Source organism: Dipodomys merriami, unplaced genomic scaffold, assembly GCF_024711535.1.
Source record: "Dipodomys merriami isolate MVZ:Mamm:240054 unplaced genomic scaffold, mDipMer1.0.p SCAF_6, whole genome shotgun sequence".
NCBI classification, from domain to species: domain Eukaryota; kingdom Metazoa; phylum Chordata; class Mammalia; order Rodentia; family Heteromyidae; genus Dipodomys; species Dipodomys merriami.
The window spans coordinates 51,200,149-51,217,955 of NW_027206179.1; the positions used below are offsets into that span (position 1 = coordinate 51,200,149).

The 17,807-nt window shown below is 31.8% G+C and overlaps 1 protein-coding gene across 3 annotated transcripts in view; it reads right to left on the reverse strand.

Annotated features, from left to right (window-relative positions):
- Window positions 1–17,807, reverse strand: part of Pcdh17 (protocadherin 17) — a 97,935-nt gene that overhangs the window by 11,883 nt on the left and 68,245 nt on the right. For 2 of the 3 annotated variants that reach the window (XM_070002887.1, XM_070002885.1), the window contains exon 4: window positions 7,749–7,832. The exons of the other annotated variant lie outside the window; for it this stretch is intronic. In XM_070002887.1, coding sequence (XP_069858988.1) covers window positions 7,749–7,832 — 84 coding nt within the window. The remainder of the gene's footprint in view (window positions 1–7,748; window positions 7,833–17,807) is intronic. 3 annotated transcript variants of the gene reach the window in all.

Here is a 17,807-nt window from a genome sequence, read left to right on the forward strand (position 1 = left end):
TATTTTATCATAGACAGGGGTTTTTCTTTTTCTAAACGTATTCACATGACTACCTGACTTTATTTCAGTATCATTTTTGGTAGTCTTGCTTTGTCAGTTTTTCAGGGAAGAACAAAGATGAGAAGGGAAAATGCAAATGGGAATGGGAAAATTAGTCACTTACCCAGCTAAATGCTGTTGCATGACATTTCTTGTTTTTTTTTTTTTTTTTGTATTAGTGCACTGGACCTGTGCTGGTCTACTTATGAACATCATGAAAGATAAACAGATATATACATATGAAATGCACTTTTTCTTCTTTGCTGTTTTAATACAAAGCAAAGGACAATGTGCTCATATCATGAGAATGCTGTACATACACCAGTGATATAATGAAGAGGACACAACATAGAGGTCTCTGAGAAGTGAAAACATTTTGTCATAGGGGAAAAAATTGAAACTATATATAATAGAGATACTAACAATAGTACATAGTTTAGGTGCATGGACTACCAACCTCAAATTCAGATTTTACTTTACTTGTGAAATGCCACTCTTTCTGCTTATGATAGGCAGAGTACATTTTGAAGGGGAAGTTATTATAATGCCAATAAATAGTCTAACCATGGCAGCAATAAAGTACCAGTCCTCAAGCATGCACCTGCATCGCATAATGCTTTGTCAAGTATTGCCACGGATGAATTCAGATACAAGAAACCACTGGCCTATACAATATCCTATTCAAGTGAATCCAATTGCAGTTGGATGTTTGGAGTTGCTTTTGAATCTTGGAGGAGCATTTGTACTTTCTACTCAAAATACCTGCAGATCTTCAGGTATGATTTAAGGGTGACTTTTGGGTGGTAATAAAAAGCCTCTCAAAGTGTCATTGTTTTGGTCTAAATCATAGCATAAACAGTCCTATGAGGTGAAAAAAAAAGAAAGATTGAAATAAAATTTATATTCTGGAACAGATGCAAAACAGAAAGCACAAGGCATAGACAACAATGAGAATGTAAACTATGAATTGAAGATTTATAGCAAAAATATGTGTGTCCTGTGGCACACTATTCAGAGATTAACATTTAAAATTTAGCTGTGCATCTTCCTCCAGTCCCATGATCACCTTGGATAGTAGTAGGTGCTTAGAACTGAAGGCACAGGAAATAGTCAGTTCTTTTCTAACAGATACACTTAAGAGAACTGGTTCTAACTCAGTATTGTGCTAGAAGAACAGAATGTGTTTTCTATGCATGTGTGTGTATGTGTGTTTATATGTAACTCCTATAGAATCTCTCCCAGAAAAACAATAAAAATACACGTCAAACATCCCAACACAGTGAATTTTGTGCATTAGATGTGAATAGCTCAGCAATTACACACAAGTTGAGAAGTTGCACCCAATAATTCATAAGATAAAAAAGCATAAATATATCATTTATATCTAGGTACTGGAGAGCTTCAGCAGAGATAGCTTTAGTAGGACGTTGTGGAACACATTTTGAATCAGGCAGAGGTTTATGGTAAATGAACTCAAGTGAATCCTCCTTTAAATTCTCAGGCTTCCAAAATCTATAGCTTTTGGCAAGGAGTTTTAAGTTTTGAGTGGAAAATAGCAACCAGATTTGAAACTACCATAGAGGAAGTAATTCTTGAGCAATTCCATTTTGACCTATGTCATAAGAATGTACATCCACAGAAATCCAGAGAAAAATAATCTAAGCTATGGTATTGTGAAGGGCCTCATATAAGAGATGATGCTTGGTTTCAAAGGATGATCAAAGTTCAATGGAATGGAATAGGGAATTCACTGTACACAAAGGGATTAGAAAGAGAAACAACCACTACAGAACAATGTGCATTTCACAGGGATTGGCTTCATACATCCAATCATTTATGCTACAATGCCAAAAGAACTAACATACAGGTGAAATTAGCGGACATGTGAAAGAATAAAAACACTGTTGTTGTGGTTTTCAGTATGAGGTATTGAACGCAGGGCCTCACAAATGCGAGGTATGTACTCTACCACTGAGCAACACTGCAAACAGAAAAGTTCTAAATAAAAGCACAAATTCAACTGGAAATGTAGCACAAGATATTTTAGCAGGTGACTGTATGTCTCATAAATCTTGAATTATTTCAGTGCTTTAGTTGGGTAAATATTGGATAACATTTATGACCACACAAAATTGTGATGACATAAGGATAGCTGCATCCAAATCATCATTATTTATGGAAACATATATCTAGAATGTTGATATCTACAATTGCTACAATGGAATCTGACATCATTCTCTGATCTCAAAGGTATGAACAAGATTACTCATTCTTCTCCCAAGTTTTGCCTTTTCTATTTGTGCCTTGTTAAACTCCTCTCATACTGAAATAAAAAATTCTCCATATGCTGATTTCAACTGACTTCAGTACTAACAGTATAATTCTACATTTTATAATTCTGCATTAGAGTACTTCATCCTATATCTACTTTAGTTCTCTTCTCTCGTTCCTTTTCTGTTATTATTAACCAACCATAATAATCAAATATGATCACATGACCCAAAGATTAAAGGGTTCTTTTGAAAGACAAGAAGGCAAAGAGTGTGGAAGAAAAGGGGTCCTTAGGTACTTAGGGAAGAAATAAGAAATCAGCAAAAAGAAAGAAGAGTAAAAAATATGGCAGTTTTTGAGACTTAGATATCTTTTATCCTTTATATCAAGAAGAATGAATAATTAAATTAAGTTACTAAAATTTTTTTATCCAAAATGAGCATTGCTATGTCAGATTAAAAAGGTCATTATTTTCCAAATGAATTGTGTATTCTAGCATTGCTGTATAACTTTTATTACTTTCCATCTATCTATCCCCCTAAGACATTATGCTCTTTGAGGGTCAAGATTCTTTTTGATGAATCATCCTTTCAAAATACATATTTCTCTAAACGTGAAAAAATACCTTAACTATTGTAAAGGAAAATTTAAGAAGACATTGGAAATTATTGGTATTCTAAAATGTAAACAACTATTTCTAATAGATTATTTAATGCTGAATCATTCATCTGTGAGCTTGCAATGTCTGTTTTCAGAATGACCTCAGGACCTATAAGAGATTGTGCATAATAGCTTTGTATTATTGTGACACATATATGATTTAATATGTTGAAATATCTGTCTATTAAGTGTCATGTTTACATAATAACCCAAAGTTCTGTGTTACACAGAGAATATCACTTCCAAAGATAAGACCAACCAATCTTACCTAAGATATATTCCACTCAAACTTTGAGGTTGGAATAATTTTTATTTAGAAAATTATTTAACACAAAAATAGAGATTCTAAACTCAAGGCTTATATATAAAAAATTAACTCTTTATGATTTTAAATTAAGGGAATCCATGAAGAACCTATACCTAAGCATCTAGGTTTCTTTCATGCCTCATAGTTTTCTTTTTGCTATTTTTCTTTCTAAGGGTGCAATATGTAAAATAATCCAGCATCTTTTTTAACTGTCTTTGTATTTTATACTTTATCCAAGAGCTATAATCAGCATATAACTTAATTAAAACTGTTCATGACTTTTGAGTGTTGAAAGAGTTAATTCATCTTTTGAAAAAACTTGATTTATATTCAGTGAGAAACCTATGTTCTGTAGGCAATAGTTAGTAAAAGCTGTTCAGTTCACAAGGACAAATTTAAATTCTAGCAACTTAAATAATTCTGTGAATTTCAGACCCAAGACTGTAAATATGCTACTATTTGTTTTTAGAGAGGATGTTTTTCCTTATGCTTGTATTGCCTCTGCAAGCTAACTCCAACTCTGATAATGACACCATTTTGAAAGACAAGAAAGAACACATCTAATGTTCAAGTCATTCTCCTAGCAAAATGATAATCCTGTAACAAAGGTCAATAAAAGCATGCCTATTATGCCAAATGCTTTGTAAAAATCAAGCATGACTGTGTTATTTACTGTTTTACTCTCATGCTTGCTATCTGATTTCTTTGGGTAGGTATATGTATTTAACAACTTAAATCCTGCAGTTCATTTTGTTTCTAGCACTTCTTTCTTTAAAATTCTTAGAACAAGTAATCAAAATTGGATTCACTTTTAGCCTTTTTAGGAAAATAACAGGGTTTATACACAAATAGCTAATTTTCTTCTGCTTATTAAAAGTAATAAAAGTTTGTCAATAGAATATGGGAATCCAGGAGAATGAATTTTTAAAATGTTAATACTTTAGTATTTCAAAGATATCCTAGGTTTCAACCACCAAACTCATTAAACTCAAAGAATTCAACTCCAAAGGTAAAGTTTCAATTGTCACCTTGAATTAGATAAAGTGTGGTTACCAAAGAAGATGGACTCAAATCAGTGTTTTTCAAAATGCAATATTCCTTTGAGGGAAAAAAAGCCATTTTCAAATATTTTTAGAAGTGAGAAATATATAGGAAACCATTCTTCTACATACATGATACCTGTAAATGTCCCTTACATTATAAATTTTTTGAAAAATAGAGCTAGATATTCTTCTGTGAATGCTTACAGATGCATGACTGCTTTTGTGTGTATGTGTACAAACACACACTCACACACACATACAAAAGATAATAATACACAGTTTTACTCTTTTTACTGAAAAGGGCCTCCTAGAAAATGAATTTTTCCAAAATAATATTAAAACTGACAGTATTCAATCGTATGCTTCAAATAAACTACAGGTAGTTCAAACCTTAATCATTTGGCTTCTAAAAGCAGACTTTTTCTCCAAGCTACTGATCCTAAAGTAATTTAATATACTATTATATTAACTATTGACATATAAATAAAGACAAGGAAGGAAAGATAATTGGCATTTTATAAAAATGCTTTGAAACTGCTTCCTTAAAAACATTCCATTCCTAGTACCTGTAAGTGTAGGATGAGATTATTGGAAGCTGATTTCTTTTTATGTGTTATTGGGTCAACCCATGCATGAAAATTTAAGCAAAATCAATACATTCAATACCCATATTCTAGAGTAAATATACTGAAATGTTTCTTATAATGGGTTTTACTGGCAATGACAAGTCATTTTTCTAGTAACAGCTTTAACATTTTGTAATCACTAAAACATACTGAAGCAATGAAGAATTTACAAAAGAGATAAGGAAATTCATATAAAAAGAGAAGAGGTGTGCTCTCTTGATTATCTTGTTATGGAATTAAATCAAGGATCCAAAGCTATTGAAGATGGCTATATCTGAATCTCAGTGATAAATTATAAATGATGTGCTTAAAGGATATGAGCATTCCTCATGGAATGCATACTGATACCAGAAGGAGTCTACAATGGAGTTTAAATCATTTTCTTATCTTGGAGAATTTTTCAGTGATTTAATTGATATCAGCCATATCCAGAACAAAGCACAGGTGATAAAAGTAAAACACATCCATTCCTGGGAATAGCAGCCAAAAAAAAAAAGAACCTAATTTATTTTTAGACTTGTATCCTAAATCTACTCTAAAAACTAATTGACATTAATATCACAGGGAGAATTCATTAAAGCAATCTTTGCTAATTCAGGAATGCCTTATTTGAGCATTTCCCTTAATCATAGGAAAAAAGTGATTTGTTGCTATTGTCAAACTATTTTCAAGATGTTGTTTGTTTGTTTGTTTGTTTAGAATTTCCATGTTTCTAACAGAAATAAAATGTAACGTCAACTACTTAGCTTTGTATTCAAATAATTCTACAGTGTGGCCCACATAAATTGTTCAAGCACAGAAAAAAATGACAAATTTTAACAATTCAAAACTATGCATTTGCTTTGTGCAAATCTCTTTTAAGGATGCTTAGGAAAACCACAGAAACCTTCTTAACTCTAAAATTCCTTGAGTAAATATAACTAAATATATCAATCAGAAAGTGTGGTAAATTATTGGACATAAAATCTCAATCATAAAGACTCTTCTGAAAGGAGGCAACAACCTGAATATGAATGCCACTTCACCTTGAAGTTTTGTAGGGGACTTATCAGTTCTAGATGACTGAATTTTTTAATCTAAAATTACCTAATATTAGAATCTAAGGTTTATCTAGGAACAAAGTATAATTTAACTACTTGATTTGGAATGTTTCATTTGTTGAACTGATAAAAATATATGTCATCACAAAGAAAATATATCTACCTATGTGTAGTATTGCAAAAAAGAAACAAATATTAGAAGTACTTGGTAGCTAGAAACATTCCCTCTTCTTCTTATTATTATTAAAAACAAATATATCTGCAGACAGCTTTGTGTAAAATTTCTAAAAGAAATAAATTTAGATATTTATTAAGCATTTATTTTTCAAAATATATATTTGAACGTATGTAACAATTTCATCTACTTATTATCAATGGAACATGAGTCAACTCCAAGATTCTTTGAATTACTAAAATTGTCAATGTTCAATTTAATCAGTATGAAATCATAACTACTTAAGAACAACAAGACTTTATATACATTATGCATGTAGATAGATAGATAGATAGATAGATAGATAGATAGATAGATAGATAGATAGATAGATAGATAGATGCACAATTTGCATTTTCAAACTTCACCTTTCCATTCAAAAATCAAAGACAGGTATATGTTAACTCATTAAAGTTTTTGCTTAAATTTTGTTTCAATTTGAAATTGTTTCCCTACAAGAATGAAAGCATTTTCTCTCTTTGTCATAAGTAAAGCAATACAAATAAATACAATAGTGATTCATAGATTGCTAGAATAGGCAAGAATGTTTTCAACACAGAAACAATCTAATATAAGCATTTTCTCCCACATCTTGACTTTTCCTATGTAAAGATAAAAACACTCAGAAAGCAATTAAATCCTTCAAATATATTCAAGTGATTCAGAAAGCTAGATGTATAAATCCTGACATAGAAAAATATACTACAGTGAGATAAAATTTACCTGTGATTGAAACATTCTTTCTAATTTCTAATTAATCCACCCATTTGTTTTCAATGTTAATAAGCTTTACCAAATCCTCTACATCAATTCTAGAACATATATGGAGATTAGAATACATTGACAAAAGTTATCTAGTTTAGGGGATTTTAATACTGAGTCTCATCAATTATTATAAGTTATATAAATTTAGCTCTGTCATGCCTCTAAGACTCTATATCAAGATGATATATAAAAAATTCAGAATAATGTATAAAGCAGACTTGAACACATTTTCAGAAAATAAACTTATCAAAAATAATCTATCATTGTCCAAGAGGATAGAATGATTTGCTGACCCTGAATTCTTTAGTAACATAAAGGCTAGAACAGTACTTTATACCCACAGTCTACTTTCAACCCACAACTTCACATCATAAGAAAGCAACCTGCCTCCTCTTTCCTGAACAGACCATTTCCATTTCATCAATTTCTTCCTTAGCATTTGCTATACTATTTATAAGATGAAATTAGTATTAGTTTTACACGTACTTTACTTGAGATAATTAGGAATTTAACCACTAAAACTCAAGAATGATAAACTCAAAAAGTACCTGATTTGAATCAACAGTGCAAATATTGTTTCAAACCTTACTAGTATGAAACTTTTTTTCTGAAATGCTAGTAGCACTAGTACAGAATTAACACTAAATTACTTACTACTGTTTCTTTAAAGAAATCAAGTCTACAAGTTCTGCATGATGACTATACAGTCACATGAGTGACATTATGTAACAGGTAAAATTCTGACCACAGAGAAGAAAGCTAGCAGATGAAGAAATTGCTCACCTGGAGGAAGCAGATCAACAGATTGAAGTCTAGCTGTGATGGTGTGTAGGGTGAGGATAGCAAAGGAAAGCAAAGTCGGGAATGCTTGAAAAATAAAATATTTTTTAGTTAACAAAGAGAAAAAACCAGGTGGGAAAAAGGGGCCAACTGAATCATGAATCCTCCTCTATCGATTTTAATTGTTATATTAAAATTCCTGAGATTGGTCAATCCCTAAGAGATATTGCCATTGACATTTCCCCAGGTACATAAGACTTAGTCTAACTGAAAAAGAAAATATTTTAGGGGTTATTTCAATTTAAGTGAGATGGAAACAATAGGAAGTAATCATATGAATCCTAAGTCTATGGGAAAAACAGCCATGATGATGATGATGCATCATTTATGTAAATGAAAATAATACCCATTCCAGAGAGAAGATATCAACAACCAGACCCCTGAAACTAAAGTCAGAAACTGTCTATTCTGTAATATTCCCAAAGACCAAAGCATTAATAAAAATGTTTACTGCATCTTTAAATTAGTTACACAATGTATGTTGTCTGTAATTCAAAACAATTGACTACACATAATTTGGCTAATATTTAAAAGTGCATTTTATTAATGATCATACATATTGATATATATATGTATGTATACATATATATGCATACACATATTTACAATCACTTTACAATAATTCCATACATATCTATATATATGCACTTATACATACATATTACTTTTAATAGTAGCTCCTATTTTTCATCTGCCTTGAAATGTACATAATAAAAAATTAAGGAAATGCAATGCATATTTTATTTTTTACTTTGTTTTCTTTGTAAGCTTCTGTCTTAGATATGTTATGTATAATTTATATACTTCCTGAGTGAGGAAAAACAAGAAAGAACATTTTGTTTTGCATTACTGTTAGTGAAATGTGCAATGGAGATGAGAAATCAATTTCTGTTTAAATAAAGTTCTTTGGGTAAAATGGCCTGTTTTTCAGGAACAGTAACTTTATCTTTAAAACCATCTTATTCTTCTAGGTCTTAAGCTTTATTCACCATCTTCTGCATGCTCTCCCCTGGAATTTAATTGTTCAGTATTCCAATGTAAAACAGGTTGAGTACCTAATAAAACAAGTAGCTCAAACATTTTTCTCTCTGTTGGCCTGCAGATGTTTCTTTGTTTTTTCTTTATTCCCTTGGCTTTTTATTTAATTTGTTTATGTTTCCTGCCTGTTCTTAAAGAATACTCCCACAACAGATGGGAAGACCTGGAAATAAGTTTGTGCTATGCGTATGCTTAAATTATGCCTATTATGATACTTATGATAATGCAGTGAACACAGAATGCACCAGTATTTGTTTAGGGGTAAGACAAATAATCAATAGTCAGCTTACTACTATGTTCAGCTTAAAATTCTGTAGTACTTGTCAAAGATACAGAGGGAAAAATAGCTGGTACTTTCTCTATTCTGATTGTGTTATTACCAGACACACTGTTTTTTCCACATGTGGCACAGTTCTCTTAAATTTGCAATCCTAACAGTAACTGGACTTTTATTTTACCTGATGATTATTTCACTAAGTAAAAGCTATTTAGCAGCACTTGGCAATAATCCAAACTCAATGCCTAATGTATTTTTAGATATATTCAAAATTGTAAATATAATGTAATTAGAGTTATATAAATCACAGAACTGCTTTAATCAGGAAAATACACCTCATCTAACTTGGAAGAAATCAGCTATAGACTGTTCACTGTGTTAAATATCATGTCTCCCAAATTTATGTCCACTTAGAACATCACAATCTGAACTGACTTAAAATCAAGGTCTTTGCATACGTAATTGAGTATGAGGAGGTCATATTGAATTAGAATTGGCCCTAAATCAAAAAATGATGTCAGAAGAGAAAAAAAACAAGCCATAATGACAGGCAGAGAAAACATCATGGGGCCATGGAGATGCGAAGGTGGTTCTGGGTTTCCTGACAATTACCAGAAAGTGGGAAGAAGCAATGAGCCTTCAGAGCACATGACCTTATTGGTGCTTTGATTTTGCACTTCTAATCTGCAGATGTGTGACAACACTGGTACCTAATGTGTAAAACTTCTAGGTTAGAAGTACTTTGTTACAATCACCATAGGAAATGAATGCAGACTGCCCTAAAAGCAATTTCAAAATATAAACTATCAAAAGAAAATAAATCAGTAGAGATGGCGATAGGACAAATTAAAAAGTACATTCTGTAAAAGTAAAACAAATTTGAAAGTAGAATGTGATGGTTCATAAACAAACTTGGCTTAGGAACTGAGAACATATGCTAAACTGATATTATTGACTACAAGACCTAATAGACTTCTCCCAGTAAACATGCATTATATTTTCCAAAATTATACCAAATACATTTATTACTGACATTCCTCAGCTATGAGATTTCAAATTAAGATCTTTTTAACCCTGAAATTATAAAAATCATATAAAGTCTGTAGAAACCAACTTTTGGGTTTTGATCTTGGCAATCGATATAGGGTATGATATTCTCTTTAGGAGTCACAGTTCTCATGCAGACAGGCAATCAAGAATACAAATAATCAGTCACCTATAGCACATTGTGTTTTCCAACAATGTTTGATGTTTATGTTAGATAAATTAAATGGGCTTTTGACTTAATATATATTCAAAATTAGGATAGCTTTATAAAGAGGTTATCTCATTGTAAGTCAAGAAGGACTACAGAATACCTTCTAAAAATTCCTGCAAATTAATTGTTCTGTTTGCTTTTTAAAAAAAGATTTTTGTGGCTTTTTCAGTTTGTATCAAAAATTTTTATATTTTAATACCATTTGCTGGTCCAGCTTTGCTTAAATTGCTTTCTTATTTACTAATGCATTAGAATTAAAAGCTAATACATATATATATGGGTATTTAAGTTAATAATCAATCACTTCTCAATATTCTATTTGTAATAATCATGTCATACATGCATAACTTCTTAGTGAGAGATTTAATATGGATAGTATAGATTTATAAATAGATGATATTCAATAGTATATTTTTGTACATATTAATAACTGTTTCATGCCTTGTATTTCATATTTGTACATTTTTGGAAAGTATTTGACTTAATGGAAAACTATATTTTTCCTTAAAATGTAAGATGAAAATTGAAAAAAAGTGCTGTACATTAACTGCAGATCACACATCATTAACAGACACATTTTCTTTCATGTTAATACAAACACAGTATTCCTTTTAAACCTTATTTCCAAATATACTGTCATATTTTCATTTCTACAACATTGCACTCCAAGAAAGAAAAATAAATGTTGTAGAAAGGGAGAAGGCTAAATATCAAATGGCTTTAAGAAGAAATTGTGTCAAATCTTTTCAGGTGTGGACTAAAGAAATAAACTAACATTTTATCACTAATATAGATATAGTATTCTGATTATCTTAGCAAACAAAAATTTTAATAATAGATTTAAATTATGGAATGTCCCTCACAGTGATTGACTTTAATGTTGTCTACTATGCAAATGTAAAGAAGTGAGTCTTATTGATATTTTTCACAGCAGAATGTTTCTGCCATATTATTTACTTTCTTTAAATGAAAAAATCAATGTATGATTTATTGTAGCATAGCAAATTACATCTTGTCACTCTGCTTCAAGTACTGCCTTCCAAGTACTACACTCACATCGTAGGTTTCAATGGTTAGTGATTTTGAGTAACAGAACCAGGCTTTACAGTAGGGAGCAGCTATTAAATTACAATTATTCCTCACATTTGCCTATCAATCAATCTGATGACCCAGAAGTATAACAGAAAATTCAATTTAAAAATCCAGTTTATATCACTAGAACTATAATCAAAGGGGAAAATGCTCAATAATCTTTGATTTCTACAAAATTTCTGCCTTCTACTAAACTGCTTTCTTGAGCAGATTTTGTTATCTGTAATGCCTACCAAAAAGTCATGAAGACATAATAAGCCATATAATCATCATTATCCTTGACAATGGCCTCAAAGTAGAGAAAATCACTAAAACCTATTCTCTTTGATGTCAAAACAAAATGGCACACTGACAGGTACAGACTGGGTTGTGATTAAATTTCAGAGACTCCAAACCTTTATAACTCATGTCTTGAAATCACAGGACACATAGCTAAGAGTACAAAAATATCCACGTAAGTCATACGTGAACAGAATCTGAATATTCTGTGTAAATTTCTCTTAACACAACAATAACAATAACTGAAAAAATCAAAAAGATAAGTGAACATTCTTATTGTCACAGAACACAAATAGCACTTGCTGACCTAGGCATTCAGAAATACTAGCTTACATGTATTTTACAAATCAACTGAGTTGTTTCCTGAAAGATTATTGATTATTCTGGCTTTTGACATCTTAACTCTACTACGTAATAAAAATATATTTTACTATATAAGAAAGATCCTAATTAAATAGACTCTTGGGTTAGTTTCCACAAACATGATAACCTTCAAAGCATTATTGAAGTCTAATACTAAATACAGTCATAAAACTAGCTTTATCGAATTAACTCTAATCCTAACAACAGAGAACAATAAAACAACAGAAGTACAGAAGGAAAAAAAAGCTACTTTGCTCCTTTTAGATTTACACAAGATTCTCTGAAGATAAATGAAATGACTGTTTTATTCCTTTTCTCTCCTTCCTCTTTATCTTTCCTCCAATTAACACTCTTCCTACATACCCAAATTGATTAAATTTTTACTGGTGTAAAAAATAATAAGCTATTTCCAAAAGATTTCTACTGATGTAAAATTAAAATATTGGGACTAACAAGCTGATTAAATTATATCAGAAGTCATATGACATAATGGATGTATTTGTACAGTGATCTCAAGTAGAAGGCGGCCCATTTCTTTCAACTTCTAAATTAACTTATTGGACTTAGTATGTGTCCTTAGAAAAGCTGAACATTATAAAAGTAAGATAATTTACTAAGTTGTGAAATTTCAATAAAAATAAATTGGCCAAATAAACATGGAAACAAAACTGAATACATGTTTGCACATATGAGCATATACTCTAACTATGTACACACCATACACATATGTGAGCATATACATAAATCTGTAGAGACAGGCCAAAAGGCTAGTGTCCTGGCAGGGGATGCCTGTGAACATCTCCACCTGTGACATTTCTAATGGTTATTTCCATTCTCTTACTTTTGAACATGTTTTGGTCAGGACACTGGAAAGACAAGGAGAGATGTGTATTTTCCTGTGGGTCCATGTGGAGTGGATCATTTTCAGTCAGTCTCTGCGGGACATGTACAACCAGAAATTGCTGTCTTATCATATACAATGTGACTTTTTGTACTTCACAAGACTTCAGAAAGAATGAAGTAATACATTAGCTACCTGCTCTATCTAAACTGAAAATTTTCAACCTTAATAGCAATGTTTCTACAAATAGTGATCAAATAACATTTGACAGTTAAGTACTAGGGAATGGAGGGTTAAAATTCACAGTCTGCCAGGTTTTTGACTGCAGAGGCTTTATATGAAATATCTAAAGCTCTGATCTTTCACTTCATTGTCTGTAAAATAAAGATACTCAAAGTTTGTGGGGGAAGACTAAGTGAACATATATGTGCAAAAACTCAGATTAATTCACAGAAAGCAATCAGTAAATGCACTGTTAACTTCTAATGCTATAGCAGGGTGGACAATTCAAGGAAATTACAATATCAATCAGACAAAACTCCATTTGAATTGGACAATTTGAAAATGAATGTTATTTATTTTTTGAATAATTTTAATATCACAGAAAATTTCTTTTACTATTATTTATCTGTTCCATTTGCTTGCCTATAATTGGTGTTCTAGGGCCTAATAATTAATAATTATTTTCTGAATCATCATATAGATTTTCAATACTATAACAGTGGAAATAAGTAAATATCCTGATTGAATAAGAAATAATCTTCTGGGGGGAGTATGGGAAGGGATGGGAAGGGATAGGAAGGGGAAACAAAGAGAAGGCAACAATACTTGATAAGAAATGAACTCATTATCTTGCCCATGTAATTGAAACCCCTCGGTATGGTATTTTCACAATAAAAAATAAAAAAAAGAAGTTATCTTCTGTATGTATATAGAAAAATATGGTAAAGTATTCATGTTTTTTTCAAGAAATAATCGGTACCATTATGTAAAATTAGGAAGTATTAAGGAAAGCTATATAACTTATTAAAGCAATCAAAATTTTTTAACAAATTAAGGATGATATAATGAAGCAATAAAACAATGACTTGCAAAAGTCTAATAAACAAACTAGATTGTAAAAAATAGCACATTTCACAAAGAATGAGAGATTAGATCCAGAATGCAGACATTAAGTATGCAAAGAGATGCTGCAAATTAGTCATATGAAATGAGAAGGAAAATATAATGTAGGAATTTGATGAAAGGATTTTTATGGCACTCACTGAAAAGTCAAAGAACAACAAATCCATAATTAAAATGATAAATATAGCAGAGTAGTTTCTGAAAAAGCCAGGGTCTTTACCGAAGCTCAAATCTTTTTTTTTTCCCCTAATTTAGGAAAGAAAAACAGATATGGATTGTTTAACACACACAAACTTAAAAAACAGAAATCAATAAAACATAACTAAGTATAAACTTTCTAATATCACTTTTGACACAACATCAATGCCTACAAGGGACGGCATAGCCCTCACAACAATATAAGCTGAAGCCATTCTGATATACCACAGCTAGTAATTATCTAGGACACTAAAAGATTCTGGCAATAGTTAATCTAATAAATCTGCCATTATCTCTAATACTTCAGCTCTGTGCCTTGAGCTAAACAGTTGTCAGAATGGGGCCCTGTTTACATATAACTGAATCGGAGTGGGAGAAAAAGATGTCACGGCTGGCTTAATTACTTTTTTCTCCCTCTTTCCATATTTAACATGACATTTTTAGCTGGTTTTATAATCTTATTTTCTGCATAGAATTAAAGTTCACCTTCCTTTTTATCCCCTTCTCATGTACATAGCATGAAGGTGACTGCTCACTTGAGTTTTCCAGTTCTGAAAGCTGGTTTTGTCTGGGTGTGAGGCCATTGTACAAGACATCATATCTGATTTTCATATTTCTTTGACCTGAATGAATCAGCTTCAGGGAAAAACACAATGTGCAGGAATAGTTTCTTAAATTTATTTATTGTTATTTTAAAGGCAATACATAGAGAGGTTATATAAGTCTTATAAAATTTGTTTTTGAACAATGTTACCCCCTTCCCTTGTTCTCTCCCAGTTTTTCCTTTCAATCCCCACCCACAAGTTTTATAGTTCATTTTCTAAATAGGGTCTAGTGAGTATCACTACTGAATTTGTTCAACCTTTGTGCCACCATTTCTGTGCCCCACTTAGCTTCCTAAAGACAGATAAAAGAACAAACGACAAAAAGACATGAAAACAAAAATAGCAACAAAAAAATAAAACCTCTTGCCATTTCCTGGAGTTCATTTCAATAAATATTATTTTATATGGTCAGATGCACATAGATACTGTGCCTATATGATCCTCTCCTAAGAATATCCTCCATTGGTTTCATTTGTGTGAACACCTAGAGTGGTGTATAATTTATCATATCCCATGTATTTTTTCCCTTACCATTCAATGTGTTTACTTGTAGATTTATAGGCACATTCTAGTTACCACAAATGAGGGAAACCATGCAAACTATGTTTTGTTTTGTTTATTGGTCTGGCTTACTTCACAACATTAATTTTTCCAAGTCTTTCCATTTCCTTCTGAATAGTAAAAACATCATTCTTTCTGATGGAAGTGTAGAATTCTATTGTGTATGCATACCACATTTTAGTGATTCACTCATCCACTGAGGGGCATTTGAATTGATTTCATATCTTGGCTATGGTAAACAATGCTGCAGTGAACATAGTTGTGCTGGTAGCTTTAGTGTGGCCCTTTTGTGGTCTATTGGATACATGCACAGGTGTGGAATTGCTAGGTCATAGGGGTCTGTGGTTATTCTTTTGAGGAACCTTTCCAGAGTAATTGAACATGATTATATTCCCACTAACAGTGTAGCAGCATTCCCTTTGAGACTCATCTCCACCCACAATTGTTATTGTTAGTTTTCTAGATAGTAGGATTCTAACTACAGTGAAGTGGAATCTCAGTGTTGTTTGATTTGCATTTCGTTTACAGCAGAGATGTTGAACATTTTTTTTCATATGTCTAGTACTTACTTAACAAGATAAATAGAAAGCCCCATCAGGTGGGAAGAGATTTTTATCAGCTATGGCTCAGACCAGGGCCTCATATCTAAAATATACTTAGAGCTCAAAAAATTAAATGCCCTGAAAATAAACTCTCAAATTAAAAACCAACTCCATTAATATATGGTCTAAAGACTTAATGTGACAATGAGAAGTACAAAATGTCATGTCAAAACCAACTTTACAATGTCGGTGTGGGGGGGAAGGGGGGTATAATTGGGTGGGGGGAGGGGGGAGGCTGGGAAGGGAGGTGAAGGGTAAACAAAGGAGGAGGCTGCAATGCTTGGTAAGAAATGTATGCATTATCCTGCCCATGTAATTGTAGCCCCTCTGTACAGTATGTTCTCAAATAAAATAAAATAAAATTAAAAAAAAAAGACTTAATGTGAGACTTCTCAGAAGAAGTAAGAATTGGATATTATTCTTGATTGGATCTTGATGTTTTCAGAATCTCAAGCAAGAACAATCTACAGGCTCTATTATTAATCAAGAGAAAGTATCATGGTTTTATGAACTAATGAAAACTAATATCTGAACTATGATTATACTTATTTCAACTTAAGAACTTATATAAGACAGAATTCCTAGCCTTAATTTTATTGTACAGTTAAAAAGGACAGTATTTTTTTTCCTATGAATATCTTCAAGAACTATTACTTGCAATAAACATTTAGGAAAGAAGCTGGGCACAGGTGGCTCACATCTGTTATCCTAGCTCCTCAGGAGGCTGATAACTGAGGATCAAGGTTCAAAGCCGGCTGAGGCAGGAAAATCAATGAGATACTTTTTTCCAATTAACCACAAAAAAGTTGAAAGTGAAGCTATGGCTCATGTGGTAGAACACTAGCATTGATCATAAAAACTCAAGGCCTATGCCCAGGCCTGGAGTTCAAGCCCAAGAAAGGACTGGCACAGCCACACACACACACACACACACACACACACACACACACACACACACAACCATAATCTAAGAAAAATAAAAATTTAAAATTTTTTATGTTATCTCCATATTTATGAGGAGGTATAAAATCAATTCAATCAATTCAGAATATTTTATAAGTCTATGACACCATAAAATACATCAATGTAAGGTAAACAAATACTTAATAAAATGCATACAGTTACACTGAAATGTGCATTCTGTGACTTTACCAAGGGTACGTGTGGTCAAGTGCTCCATAAGTGACAAGCTTATCTAATGAAATACAATTATAACCATAATATCTGGACAATAAAGTTAGTTTCAACTAATTTAATATTTAGTAATGCCAGATTAGGAGTTCTGGTTCTGTGCCTTGTTTTTGATCTCTCCAATTAACACAGTCATTCTTGTTTGAAGCTAAGTCAACAAATACACTGTAAAATTTTGTGTCTTGAATCCTCTGGCATTACTGTGTATTCTAAAAATCCACATTAAACTCTGACTCTATATAAGTTACATAAAACAAGTATTCTTATCGAGGCTGTGTGATTTGGTAGCATGTGTTTCACAGTTAATGTGGTAGAAAAGTGTTCTTATAAGCCTGAAAAGGCAGTAACATATTAGGACACTATCTGCATAAATAATATAAAAATTCAGCTTTATGCTGTCATTTAACATAGTTTGCTTATTTGGCAGGATCACGGAATTGTTTCCTATGCAACTGATACACATTCGTTGTTAAACATATTTTCAGAAATCTAGAAGAATAGCATTTTAAAATCCTCTAAGATCTCTTTGGGACAGAAAGAAAAAAATCAGAGATCAACATAGAACTCCCATG